Here is a 14,041-nt window from a genome sequence, read left to right as displayed (position 1 = left end):
GAGTTCTCCAGTAGGTGTGCATTCCACTAATATGACCAGTAAAGGCCATCACTCTCATCTTATTCCAGGCGTTCAATTCTTTTGTCTATGTTTTGACTAAGGCTGTAATGAAAACTGGAGCTGAATGCCTCTGGTGGATCCTAAACTGAGCAATTTAATCCATGCAATGGCTGTTTAATAACTAATGTTGTCAAATCTTTTCATTAATTTGCTAACGATCATAAGTAGACTGATGGGGTGGTAATTGGTTGGATTTGATTCATTTAGTTTGCTGTAGACAGACATAGCTTAAGAGTTTTTCATACTGCCAGATTAATACCAGTGTTTGCAACTGTATTGGAACAGCTTGGCTCAGGGAATGGCTACTTCTAGAGCATAAGTGTTGTGTCAGCAAAGTCGTCAGTGTTGCAGCATCCAGTCCTTTCAGGCACTTCTTGATACCATGGGAAGTGACTCAAATGGTCGAAGACAGGCATGCCATGACATTAGGGCCCTCTGAAGGTAGCAGACATGAAGTATCCACTTGTGGTTTACATTAGATTAGATTACTTACAGTGTGGAAACAGGCCCTTCGGCCCAACAAGTCCACACCGCCTCGCCGAAGCACAACCCACCCATACCCCGACATTTACCCCTTACCTAACACTACAGGCAATTTAGTGTTAGGAGCACCCGGAGGAAACCCATGCAGACACGGGGAGAACATGCAAATTCCACACAGTCAGTCGCCTGAGGCGGGAAATGAACCCGGGTCTCTGGCGCTGTGAGGCAGCAGTGCTAACCACCGTGCCGCCCAAATGGAAATGGAAATGGTTGAAAATGGAAACAAATAATTCAAACTTGTCTTTTATACAAATTTCCTGGACACCCAACCCCCCCCCCCCCCCCCCCCAAATATCATTGGTGATAAGGATATTTTTGGCACTTCCTCCTCCTGTTTGTTACTTAATTGTCTGCCACCCTTCACAACTCAGTGCCAGGACCGCAGAGTTTGATCCATTGGTTGTTGAATCACATATCCCTATCCGGTGCAAGCAGCAAACAATCTTGTGTTGTAGCTTCAGCAGGTTGTCAACCAATTTTTAGGTATGCCAAGTACTGATCCTGGCATGCCCAACAACACTCTTCATTAAACCTGGGTTGACCTCCCAGCTTAGTAAAGGTGGAGAGGGAGATATGCCAGACCGTAAGGTTACAGATTACGGTTGAATGTTTTCTTCCGCTGATGGCTCACATTGCCTGATTGATGAACAGTTTTCAGTTGCTAGATAGAGTCATAAAGATGCATGGCACAGAAACAGACCCTTTGACCTGTTTGAAGTCTGTCCTATTTAGCACAGTGCTGATGCTACACTGCAGGATGGAGGAAATCCTTCATATGAAGTTAGGACTTTGTCCCCACAAGAACTGTACAATGCTTACTGTTATCAATATTGTCATGAACAGCGACATCCACAACAATAGTCTGGAGAGGAAGAGAATCAGTAAGAGTTTTCCTTATGCTGGTTTCCGCATCACCTGCTGCAGACCTAATCCATCAGGATCTGACAATATGGACAGTAGTAGTGCTGATGAGCCACTCTTGGTAATAGACATTGAATCCCCTCACCAGAGTACATTCTGTGTCCTTACCACCCTCCATGTGCTATACAGCATTGAACAGTAATGATTCATCAGTGGAAATTAGGAGGCAATAAGTGGAAATTAGGAGGTTCCCATGCCCATATTTCATTGGATCCCACCCAATAGGGTTCAAGTCAACTTTGAGGACTCCCAGCGCAACTCCCCCACACCGATAATTTCTTGTGGACATATCTAACTGGTGGGACAGAACATACCCAGGGATGGTAATAGTAGCATCTGGGACATTTTCTGTAATGTGCGATTCAGTGACTATGACTGTCAGGCTGTTGGCACCATTGCTTGAAATTTGGCCGATGCCCCCAGATGCCAGTAAGGAGGACCTTGTAGGGTTGGTCAGGCTGGGTTCACAGTTGTTGTTTCCAGTTCCTTTGTTCATACTGGATTTTAGAGCCAATTTCATTGATTTTTTTGTGTTTTGTGTGACTGTATTCTTCTCTTCCACTAATGATGTACTTTCTAATTGTACCACTAATCCTGTCTATATAGAGGCAAACACCTAAAACATGCTGATTCAAGTCAGTGGTTCAATATCAATATAAATAATGTCATTTCAGTATATCCAGCATATGACATTGTGTATGTCTGATTAAAGTCTACAAGAAGTACTCACCTCTTCTCAATAAAAAAAACAAAGAACTGCAAATGCTGGAAATCAGAAACAAAAACAGAAACTGTTGGAAAAACACAGATCTAGCAGCATTAGACCTGCTCGGTTTTTTCAGCAATCCCTGTTTTTGATACTCACCTCTTCTGTCCGTTTTCGTAGGTCCCTATCTGAGTAGAGTGGGTGAGTGGTCACTGTTCGACCAGTACAGAGTTTCACAGTACCCATAAGCTGCATACTTCCTGCAAACACAGCAGCTGTTGGTGTTTGTCGTCTAGACAATAAAAGCAATAAAAAATTGAAGTTAAAACAAAATGTTAAAAGTACATAAGTGGAAAATGTGTCTAATACTAGAAGCGAAGGCACCAATAACCTGGCTAACTGGTATAAAAAGATTTATACAAACTGTAAGGATCCAAACAATGAGCAAGCAAACTTGCACTTAGAAGGCTCCTCATCACTTCAGTCAGAATGTTCTAACGTGCTTCACATACAGTGTAGCACAATATTGTAAAGCAGTCAATGCCTTGCCCACTCTTTGAAGCTGCAAACTAATACATGATTCATGTAAAAGTTGGAAAGAGGGCAACAGCATCCATTTAGAAGCATATCTTTTGAATGGTAGTTTCTCTATTTGGTTGGAATCAGCACATAAATGATGGAAATTGACAACATTTTTGTTCAGAAACCAAAGCTTGCTGATGGATCCCAATTATTCAATATGATAACTTGGAAAGTATTAACAGGATTGGTCAGAGTCAGCATGGGTTTAAGAAAGGCAGACCATGCTTAATAAATTTATTGTAAAACAGATAATGGAGAACCAGTGAATGTGGTGTATTTGGATCTTCAGGTATGGGGATGTGACAACCTAGTGGTATATCAGTGGACTTAATCCAGAGGCCCAGTCAAATCTGACAGTGGCAGAAGGTGGAATTTGAATTCAATAAAAATCTAGAATTAAGTATCTAACGATGACTATGAAACCATTGCTGATTGTCAGAAAAACCCATTTAGTTAACTAAAATCTTTTAGTGAAGGAAATTGTTATCATTAAGGGTCTGGCTAAATGTGACTCCAGACCCACATCAATGTGGTTGACTCTTAACTGCCCTCTGGGTAATTAGGGATGGGCAATAAATACCGGAGTAAACAGTGACACCCACATCCCGTAAATTAATACATTTTTTAAAATGGCTTTTGTTAAGGTCCTACTAAAGGAATTAGTGGCCACAATTAAAGCACTGGGATTAGCAGTAATACACTGGCATTGATTGAATTAGTTATCAGACAGAGTCGGAATAATGGGTCTTTTTCCAGGTGCCAGCTACTAATTAGTGCAAGGACAGTGTTTGTGCCCCAGCTACACATAATATATTATCAATGATCTAGATAAAGGAACCAAATGAAACATTTCCAAGTTTGCTGATGAAGCAAAACTGAGGGGGACTGAAAGAGGGGGGTGAAGAGAATGTAAGGAAGCTTCAAGGTGATTGAGACAAAGTTGAGTGAGTGGGCAAACACATGGCAGATGCAGTACAATACAAATATATGTGAAGTTATACATTTCAGTGTGAAGAAACAGAAAGGCAGACATTAATTAAATGGTGATAAATTGGGAAGTGTGGATGTACATAGGTAACTGGGTGTCTTGTACTTGAATAAATAAAAATAGACAGGCAGGTACAGCAAGCAATCATGAAAGTAAAGGATCTATTGGCTTTCATTGCAAGAGGATCTGAGGTCAGATGCCTTACTGCAGTTATACAGGGCTTTGGTGAGATTACACCTGAGTATTGTGCGCAGTTTGGGTATCCCTACCTAAGAAAGGTTATACTTGTCATAGAAAGAGTGCAGAAGAATGTCACCAACTTAGAACATAGAACATAGAAAAGTACAGCACAAAACAGGCCCTTTGGCCCACGATGTTGTGCCGAGGTTTAATCCTAATGTAAAATATAGTAACAACCTATGCACCCCTCAACTCACTGCTATCCATGTGCATGTCCAGCTGTCGCTTAAACGTCCCCAATGACTCTGCTTCCACTTTCACACCTGGCAACGCATTCCATGCATTCACAACTCTCTGCGTAAAGAACCTACCTCTGATGTCTCATTTATATCTTCCTCCTAATGTCTTCAAACTATGACTCCTCGTACCAGTCAATCCTGCCCTGGGGAAAAGTCGCTGGCTATTGACTCTATCTATTCCGATCATTATCTTGTATACCTCGATCAGGTCCCCTCTCTTCCTCCTCCTCTCCAGAGAGAAAAGTCCGAGCTTTTTCAACCTTTCTTCATAAGGCAAGCCCTCCAGTCTCAGCAGCATCCTGGTAAAGCTTCTTTGCACCCTCTCCAAAGCCTCTGTATCTTTCCTATAGTAGGGCGACTATAACTGGACACAATATTCCAAGTGTGATCTCACCAGGGACTTGTAGAGCTGCAGCAAAACCTCGCGGCTCTTAAATTCGATCTCCCTGTCAATAAAAGCCAAAACACCATATGCTTTCTGAACAACCCTCTCCACTTGGGTGGCAACTTTCAGGGATCTATGTACTTGCACAACCAGATCCCTCTGTTCCTCCACACTGCCAAGAATCCTGTCTTTAATCCTATATTCAGCATTCGAGTTTGACCTTCCAAATGCATTACTTCACATTTATCCAGGGTGATCTAACATTTCTCAGCCCAGCTCTGCATCCTGTCTATGTCGCGCTGCAGCCTGCAGTAGCCCTCGATACTATTGACGACACCTCCCACCTTTGTGTCACCTGCAAATTTACTAACCCACCCCTCAACCTCCTCATCCAAGTCATTTATAAAAACTACAAAGAGCTGAGGCCCAAGAACAGAGCCCTGTGCGAACCTACTCAACATTGACCTCCAGGCAGAATATTTTCCAGCTACAACTACTCTGTTTTCTGTCAGCCAGCCAATTCTGAACCCAGATAGTCAAATCTCCATGTATCCCATACTTCCTGACTTTATGAATGAGCCTACCATGGGGAACCCTATCAAATGCCTTGCTGAAGTCCATATACACCACATCCACTGCTCGACCGTCGTCAACCAGTCTTGACACCTCCTCAAAGAACTCAATAACATTTCTGAAGCATGACCTGCCCCTCACAAAGCCATGCTGACTGCCTTTAATCACACTATGCTTTGCTAAATAGTCATAAATCCTATCCGTCAGAATTCCTTCCAAAACTTTGCTGACCACAGACGTAAGACTGACTGGTCTGTAATTGCCAGGGATTTCCCTATCATCCTTCTTGAAAAGAGGAACAACATTTACCTCCTTCCAATCCTCTAGTACGACTCCTGTGGAGAGTGAGGAGGCAAATATCCTCGCCAGCGGTTTAGCAACCTCCCTTCTCGCTTCCCGGAGAAGCCTAGGATAAATCTGGTCTGGCCCTGGGGACTTATCAACCTTAATGTTTTCCAAAATTTCTAGCACATCAATCTTGATCTGGTCAAGACTGTATCCCAGCTCCCTCTAAGTTTTCATTTACAACAAGGTCCCTTTCCTTGGTGAAAACTAAAGCAAAAAACTCATTTCGGGTTTCCCCTATCTGCTCAGACTCCACACACAATTTCCCTCCACTATCCCAGATCGGCCCTACCCTCTCCCTAATCATTCTCTGTTCAACTTACCTAAGAGGAGAGACTAGAATTTAGAAGGATGAGAGGGGATCTGATTGAACCATATAGAATTCCGACAGGGTTGGATAGACTAGATTCCCTGGTTGGGGAGTCTAGAACCAGGGGACACAGTCTCAAGGGACAGATTAGACCATTTAGAACTGAGGTAACAAAAGACTTCTTCACTAAAAAGGAGAGCGTGAATGTGTGCAATTTACTACCAGAAAACAATGGAGGCCAAGTCACTGAATATATCCTCGAAAAAGACAGATTAATTTTTATAGATTAAAGGTATCAAGGGATATGGCACTGACAGAGGATCAGCCATGAGCGTAACGAATGGACTGAAATGCCTTCTCCTGCCACAAGTTTTGTTGTTTTAAAGAAATTATGGCAAATGGCACAAACCATTTTAAAAAATCAAATTCAACATCAAAAATCCATTTTATTGCATGTGGAAAATGGGTCAGAGTAACAAAGACAATTGATGAGGGCAGAGCAGTAGATGTGATCTATATGGACTTCAGTAAGGCGTTCAACAAAGTTCCCCATGGGAGACTGATTAGCAAGGTTAGATCTCACGGAATACAGGGAGAACTAGCCATTTGGTTACAGAACTGGCTCAAAAGGTAGAAGACAGAGGGTGGTGGTGGAGGGTTGTTTTTCAGACTGGAGGCCCGTGACCAGTGGAGTGCCACAAGGATTGGTGCTGGGCCCTCTACTTTTTGTCATTTACATAAATGATTTGGATGTGAGCATAAGAGGTACAGTTAGTAAGTTTGCAGATGACACCAAAATTGGAGGTGTAGTGGACAGCAAAGAGGGTTACCTCAGATTACAACAGGATCTGGACCAGATGGGCCAATGGGCTGAGAAGTGGCAGATGGAGTTTAATTCAGATAAATGCGAGGTGCTGCATTTTGGGAAAGCAAATCTTAGCAGGACTTATACACTTAATGGTAAGGTCCTAGGGAGTGTTGCTGAACAAAGAGACCTTGGAATGCAAGCTCATAGCTCCTTGAAAGTGGAGTCGCAGGTAGAGAGGATAGTGAAGAAGGTATTTAGTATGCTTTCCTTTATTGGTCAGAGTACTGAGTACAGGGGTTAGAGGTCATGTTGCGGCTGTACAGGACATTGGTTAGGCCACTGTTGGAATATTGCGTGCAATTCTGGTCTCTTTCCTATCGGAAAGACGTGAAACTTGAAAGGGTTCAGAAAAGATTTCCAAGGATGTTGCCAGGGTTGGAGGATCTGAGCTACAGGGAGAGGCTGAACAGGCTGGGGCTGTTTTCCCTGGAGCGTTGGAGGCTATGGGGTGACCTTATAGAGGTTTACAAAATTATGAGGGGCATGGATTGGATAAATAGACAAAGTATTTTCCCTGGAGTCGGGGAGTCCAGAACTAGAGGGCATAGGTTTAGGGTGAGAGGGGAAAGATATAAAAGAGACACCTAGGGGCAACTTTTTCACGCAGAGTGTGGCACGTGTTTGGAATGAGCTGCCAGAGGAAGTGGAGGAGGCTGGTACAATTGCAACATTTAAGAGGCATTTGGATGGGTATATGAATAGGAAGGGTTTGGAGGGATATGGGCCGGGTGCTGACAGGTGGGACTAGATTGGGTTAGGATATCTGGTCGGCATGGACGGGTTGGACCGAAGGGTCTGTTTCCATGCTGTACATCTCTATGACTCTAATCGCTCTATATGATACCACCACCAATTGTACAGAACAAAGTATTTGAAACTAAATCAGAAACAGGAGGATAGAAGAGAATTTTGGGGATTGAAAATATTTTGAAATGAATGGCTTTCAATTTCCTCAGGAAATTACTTTAGCTATCTTCATTACCAGACAAGAGAAAAAATTATGCTGCAAACGTTAAGAGAAACTACAGTGATTGGAGTTGAATACGTTTTCACTCCTGCTTCTGACCTATTAAGTTGTTACTAGGTTCACAGTATAAAATGTAAATTCTTTTGCTTCTAAGATATAGTTCTATACAAGGTAATGTGTTTTGAAGGCTCACTGATGCATAATTTCTGTAACAAAATGCAATGTCAGGCATCAAATGAAAATGCGATTATGCATGAAGTTGGGAGTATTCAGCTAAAGTTGTCTGGCTCAGCTGTATGCTGAGTAGGATCTGTTGAAAAGGTTCAGTTGTGCAGACTGGTGATACTGCTTCCAGTAGGACACGTGCCACTCTGAACTAACAGATAATCTGGTTTCTGTCTGAACAAACTGCCGTGGCTTTACCCAAACATGTTCAGCTTATCATCTAAACTTGATAACAAATGGAAGATTACGTTCTGCCCTGAGAGAATTGGGCTAAAACCGAGAATCCTCAATTAAATTCAAGAGCTGGCAATTAAATATACATTAGCAGCAAAAGCTAGATCAATCAGCACTTTGACTGTGCCGAATTGACTGCATTTGGTTCACATATGTACCATGTAGAAAGTACCCCCATGTCAACGTTAGCTGAATTATTTAGGTCATCAACTGATGCACTGGATCAGGACACAGTGTGGTATCTGTAGACTGCCAGTGGTACCATGTGGATGAGACGCAAGGTCTTTGTTGTCAGGCCACTTTTCATTTATTTCTAGCTACTGATTTTACTAAAGAATACATTCACACCTACAGACACATACACAAAATTTATACTTACTTAATCCAGCTCATCAGCTCTACAGTATCAGAATCATAAAATTCCTGAAGTTCAGAGAGTTCGGCCATTACATCTGGAAAGAACTGATGTGCAAAGTACTTTAAGTTAAATGCATGATGATCAGCTGGATTAACGCCAAGTGAAATGCACTGTTATGACACAATTTGCTTTCGACATAATACATAGGATCAAAAGTAGACCAGTTTAGTAAGTCTCTCTGTCATTCAGTGTGGCTGTGGCTGATTTGATAATCCTCACTCAACTGTCCACCCTTTTCCCCATAACCTTGATTCCCTTACTGATTAAAAATCTGACCTTGCCCCTTTTCCTGAAGCTATAACAGTTCCATAGTACAGTTCCATAGTCACCATCCATCCTTCAGAACCTCAACAAAAAGTGACCATTTTTTTAGCATCACCCAAGATAGTTTGCTGCTAAATCCACTATGCAAGACATTATAGATAAGCAGCTTGGACTGTGAGACTGGTCTACAGAAGCATTACAAAGGCAGATTAGACTGGGGGCTCCCTCAACTTGACTGCAGCTGACTCGAGATGAAACAATGCCCTAAATAGTAAGGTTTTATTCACTTAATACCCTGCATTTTTCTGTGGTTTCCCAGCCTCTCTTTTAAAGTTTCAGCCAACTTCAATATGATTCAGCTTGCTCCAGTCAAAGCCTCTGATAGAAATGGAAAACAAGAGAGATGCTTGCAACATAAAAGTTAGCCAATCACACTGAGCTGAAAAACAATCTACTAATTCCTATCCTTTGCTTTCCGCCCTAGCAGGTCGCTTCATCCATGTGGCTTTGATATTCGTGTTCGTTCATTTCTTGGCAATTTCCTATGCAGCATCTGATCAAATAGTTCTAAGTATCCAGATACAAAGAACATTCACTGCATTCTCTTTAGACAGATTCCCTGTGACTTCCTTAAAAGAAATAAATTAAGTTTGTCAACCATGACCTGTCCTTTATAAATCCATGACTAGTCTGCGCTTTACTATGTGTGCACTCATTTCCAGAAATTACCTCTGAACCAAGATTATTTAGTGACCTATGTTTCCTGGGAATCTAATTTCACATTTTTGAACAGTTGACCATATCAGGTTTTTCTTCATTTAACATAAATTTGTTTGAAAATGATGATGAGTGCCACTGCTTTCTTTTCTCAGTATCCTTCAAAATTCTGGGTGCTTATTATCTGAATCACATGGTTTTTTTAGATTCATTACCACTTTTAAAAACACTTCTGGAGCGCTGCGGTATATCTTTAGGTTGACCCCTAAAGAACTGACTAAACTTTAAAGATTCTTGAAATATGTAAGGGAACTCGAGGGGCAGGTAGATAAAGTGTAGAACCGAGTTTGTAGGATTTGCCGTTACAAACTAGAATGTAATGGTAATAACTGCTTGTTTTGCCTAATTCTTTTCATAACAGTAAAGTCTGTTTTTGTATAAAAGTAGAAAATGTTTTGGTGTAGTTCTGTAAGTTAACCACAGTGCAACCAGATTTCTCTTTGAATATTAATGGACGTTAACAGAATCATAACAAACATAAGGTGAATATTTAAACATTTTCACTCTCTTCATTTCCAAGCAAAGGATGCTTCCTTCCACTTTTAGTCCCACCCATTTTTTAACTATTATTTTACCCATTATATCCTTATATGCGCTTTTGCTTTTTTCTGCATTTTAACCACAATCTTTTAAACTTCCCCAGACCTTCCTTATCTCATTTTTACTTCTTTCTACATTTCTTATTCCTCAACCACGGGGCAATGGATTAACCAGTTCTCAATTATCTAACTTTAAAGCAAACGAAAATGAGTCCTATTTAAAGTCAATTAAGCAAACTATACCATTAGCTTAGCCAAGAACTAAAAACGGTCATCACCTGCCCAGAAATTGCCTTCCACCATCTTTATATTACCTGAATTACTGTGCATTTTCATAAAGGATTTCAAGACATATCAGATATGACATGTTAACATATCTCAGTAGTGAAACAGAAACGTGCACATGTACTCACATCCTTCCACATGCTGAACCCTATTATTGTTGGAACTGCAGTGCTTAACATAACTGCCTAAATTTAAAAAAGAATAAAAAAAATTACTTCTGTAAAAAAGAATTCTAAAAACTTTTGATCTTCAATTCTCTAAAGGAGTGTTCTAAATTCACCAGCAGCACTGGAGGCACTGTTCTTAGTCGCAACCACTTAAATACAGTCATCCACATCTCAGGAGAGCAAACACCAAAGGCAGTGAACATACAGGCATAAGGAGTCCATAAATACTTTAAGCTGTGAAAACACAATGCACAGCAACAGTTATTACAGGCAACCCTTCAAGCTTTTGCAATAAACACCATAAGCAAAAATTAGCCAGGTCAACCAGTCAGAATTGTGAGCCCTATTACATATAAGAAGCTCAACAGCACCACCTGCTGGTACTAACTAAACTGACTATCTTAGCACAAGAAGGATAAACAGTGGCAAGATCTAATGTACACCCCAACAGTAGAAAAGTGTATTTGATTTCCAGATACTAGCTACATCTTACTGGTACTTATTTTCTGGTCCACCCCTTTTAAAAGTTAATTTAAAACTTGTGTGAAATAAGAGTTGCCACCCTACCACAAATTGCAATACTTAAATCTTTTGAACAGTAGTAATTTTATGTTCATTGGAAAAATCACTAAGGTGTCAATCTAAGCTGTACAGACAATGAAGGACGAAGCTTCATACTGTGGTGACTCTAAGCTACTGGACAATGGATCTTAAAAACAGGGTAGAAATGGGAATGCTAAACTCATCATCAGTAGACTGAACAAAGATAGAAAGTAACACATGGTTCCTGTGCAGACTATTATGCATTGGAAGGTGCCCATGTGAATGTCAGGTGATGATAGGATCAAATTGGTTGCATCTTTCTTTCTCACCGACACAAAGTTTACTGTTATCTTTTACAAAAGTCACAAAATTAAGGCATCATAATTCTGAAATTAATCTGCATGGAAGCAAAGTCATTTATTTTTATTCTTTTTAAAATCTATTGATGGATTTAGCATAATAGCAAATTAACTCCCTCACCCGACTTGACACTAATGATTTTTGAACTGAAACATGAATATGTGACTGAATCTTAATCAATTCAGCAGTTATTATTAGCAATTTTAAAACAAACTTCTGCAATGAGATTTGTGATGGATTACTAGCATTCTTTCATCTACGGCATAATCGCGTGCAAGTTCCAAGAACTAGAGTTCTTATTTCTAGGCATCACTTTAAAAACAACCGATAGGATTTCCACCAGCACACTTACCCTTGGAACATCAGAGCCAATGAACCAAAAAGCACCATATGGAACATGTGGTAAACCACCTCTGGCCTCTCACCAATCACCATATTCTCTAGTGAGCCATCACTTTTTTGAGGTATATCACTGAAGGAAAACAGAGAAGGCAAATAACTACACCAAACTCTACATGATTTCAGTGAAATGAGCTAAAAACAAAACATTGTGCACAATGAGGGTTCCAGTCTATCAAATCCGTAATGTTGATCCTGTCGAACCCACACTTCCTGGAATTTTGACAAGGACATCCTACTAATTGATATGGATACAAGTTTCTTGTCTACCTAAAGGCAACAGGCAGCTCTTGAAGCTGGAGGGCCAGTCAGATTTGGAGGAGTAATCAGTTCCACTTAAGGATAAAAAATGTGGTCTCTCACCAATCTTTTTTAAATCTAAATAAACAGAAAAGAAATTGATAGTCTACAACTGTGGGAGAGTAAAATCCCTCTCCAGATCTGTCTGGAGCTTTGGTACTTCCCTACCCACCGCTGCACCCCCCCCCCCCCCCCCCAATTCCTGAAACCTCCCCCCCCCCCCAATTCCTGAAACCTCCAGCTTCTCTTTCATTGGCGATCAGACTTCTTAATGAACCTAACTGGCTAACTGACTCATGGGGTGGTGGGTTATGCTGCCAGTCCTGAAGATATTTGACAAAAATGGCTGGCACAGGATATGAGATATGAAAATTGCAAGTTGGCCAGCACAGATATTCCTGACCTCAACAAGGTCTGAGAATTCAACTCCGTGAAGCTACTAGATGGTTGTGAAATCCTGACTGTCACTGAGAATTCAGACATGTCACTTTTTAATATGTGTAAGCCTCTGACTCCAATCCAACACTGATCTGCTGAGCTCTTAAATGCCCACTGAAATGGCTGAGGAAGCCATTCAGTTACATTAAGTCACTACAAAGAATAAAATGAATAGCATTGTGACAGCCTGGTAGCTCAATTAGCAGCTTTCTCATATCAGAGTCAGAAAGCTCTCTCTCTCCTGGACAGCACTGAGCCACTGTAGGTGCTGTCTTACAGGTGAGGTACTAAACTAAACCCCTGGTTTCCCTCTCAAATGGACATAATGATCCCATGGCTCTATTTTAAAGACAACTATGGGATCTATCAATATCATTTAAAAAAATAGATTATATGGTCATTGCCATATTTCTGCTTGAGGGAGCTTGCTATGTGCAAGACAATGGCTGAAGACACTGAATAGAATGAGCCCAGGTTCCTTTCAAGCATTAGCACTGAAGATCTGTGCTCCATAGTAAGCCTGTCTTCCAGCCAATTACAACACTAGCATCGATCTGACAAAGTGGAAAATTGCCCTGGTATATCCTAATAAAGTCAGACCAATCTGATCTAGCCAATTACTAATTCATTAGGCTACTCAATACTGTCAGCAAAGTGAGGGACACTTTGATATTCAGTAATAACTTGCTCACTGATCTCAGTTTTGGTTTCAACAGAGCCATCCTGATCTCATTACAGCCTTGGTCCAAACAGGAACAAGAAAAGCTGAATTCCAAATATGATAGTGATTGCCCTTGACATCAAAGCAGAATTTAATTGAATATGCCACCATGGAAGTTCAGCAAAAAAGTGAAGTCAACAGGAATCAGGTGGAAAATTCTCCATTAGTCGCAGTCATACCCAGTGCAAAGGAAGAAGTTTGAGTTGTTGGAGGTCAATCATCTCAGACTCAGGTCATTGCAGCAAATATTCTTTGAGAGTCCTAGGCCTAAGCATCTTCAGATGCTTCATAAGTGACACGCCCCCTCATTACAAAGTCACAGTTATATATGTTCAATAATGATTGAATAGTGCACAACGCACTTCACAACTTCACAGGAACTGATGCAAGCAGTGTCCATATGCAACAAAACTTAAACAACTTCTAGGCATTGGCTGATAAGTAGCAAGTAAAGTTCATGACACAGGCAACAACCAACAAGGGAGAATCACCACCCTTGACATTCAATGCTAATACTATCACTGAAGCCCATATCATCCGTGTCCTGCAGGTTACCACTGATCCAGAAACAGAACTGAACTAGCCATCTAAATATTGTGGCTACAAGAACAAGCCAGAGGCTGGGCATTCACTGGTATGTAACT

The 14,041-nt window shown here is 41.0% G+C and overlaps 1 protein-coding gene across 2 annotated transcripts in view; it reads right to left on the bottom strand.

Annotated features, from left to right (window-relative positions):
* The window catches only part of LOC122548984 (putative C-mannosyltransferase DPY19L4), a 100,544-nt gene that overhangs the window by 19,608 nt on the left and 66,895 nt on the right, over positions 1 to 14,041 (bottom strand). For both annotated transcript variants that reach the window (XM_043688044.2, XM_043688045.2), the window contains exons 13-17: positions 11,892 to 12,011; positions 10,750 to 10,870; positions 10,598 to 10,654; positions 8,566 to 8,648; positions 2,390 to 2,522 (exon numbers count right to left, since the gene is read on the bottom strand). In XM_043688044.2, coding sequence (XP_043543979.2) covers positions 2,390 to 2,522; positions 8,566 to 8,648; positions 10,598 to 10,654; positions 10,750 to 10,870; positions 11,892 to 12,011 — 514 coding nt within the window. The remainder of the gene's footprint in view (positions 1 to 2,389; positions 2,523 to 8,565; positions 8,649 to 10,597; positions 10,655 to 10,749; positions 10,871 to 11,891; positions 12,012 to 14,041) is intronic.

Source organism: Chiloscyllium plagiosum, unplaced genomic scaffold (assembly GCF_037043375.1).
Source record: "Chiloscyllium plagiosum isolate Xiang-an unplaced genomic scaffold, Cpla_swu_hap1 HiC_scaffold_4, whole genome shotgun sequence".
NCBI classification, from domain to species: Eukaryota; Metazoa; Chordata; class Chondrichthyes; order Orectolobiformes; family Hemiscylliidae; genus Chiloscyllium; species Chiloscyllium plagiosum.
Note: the sequence above shows the minus strand (reverse complement) of the source record. Positions and strands in the feature narration are given on the sequence as shown.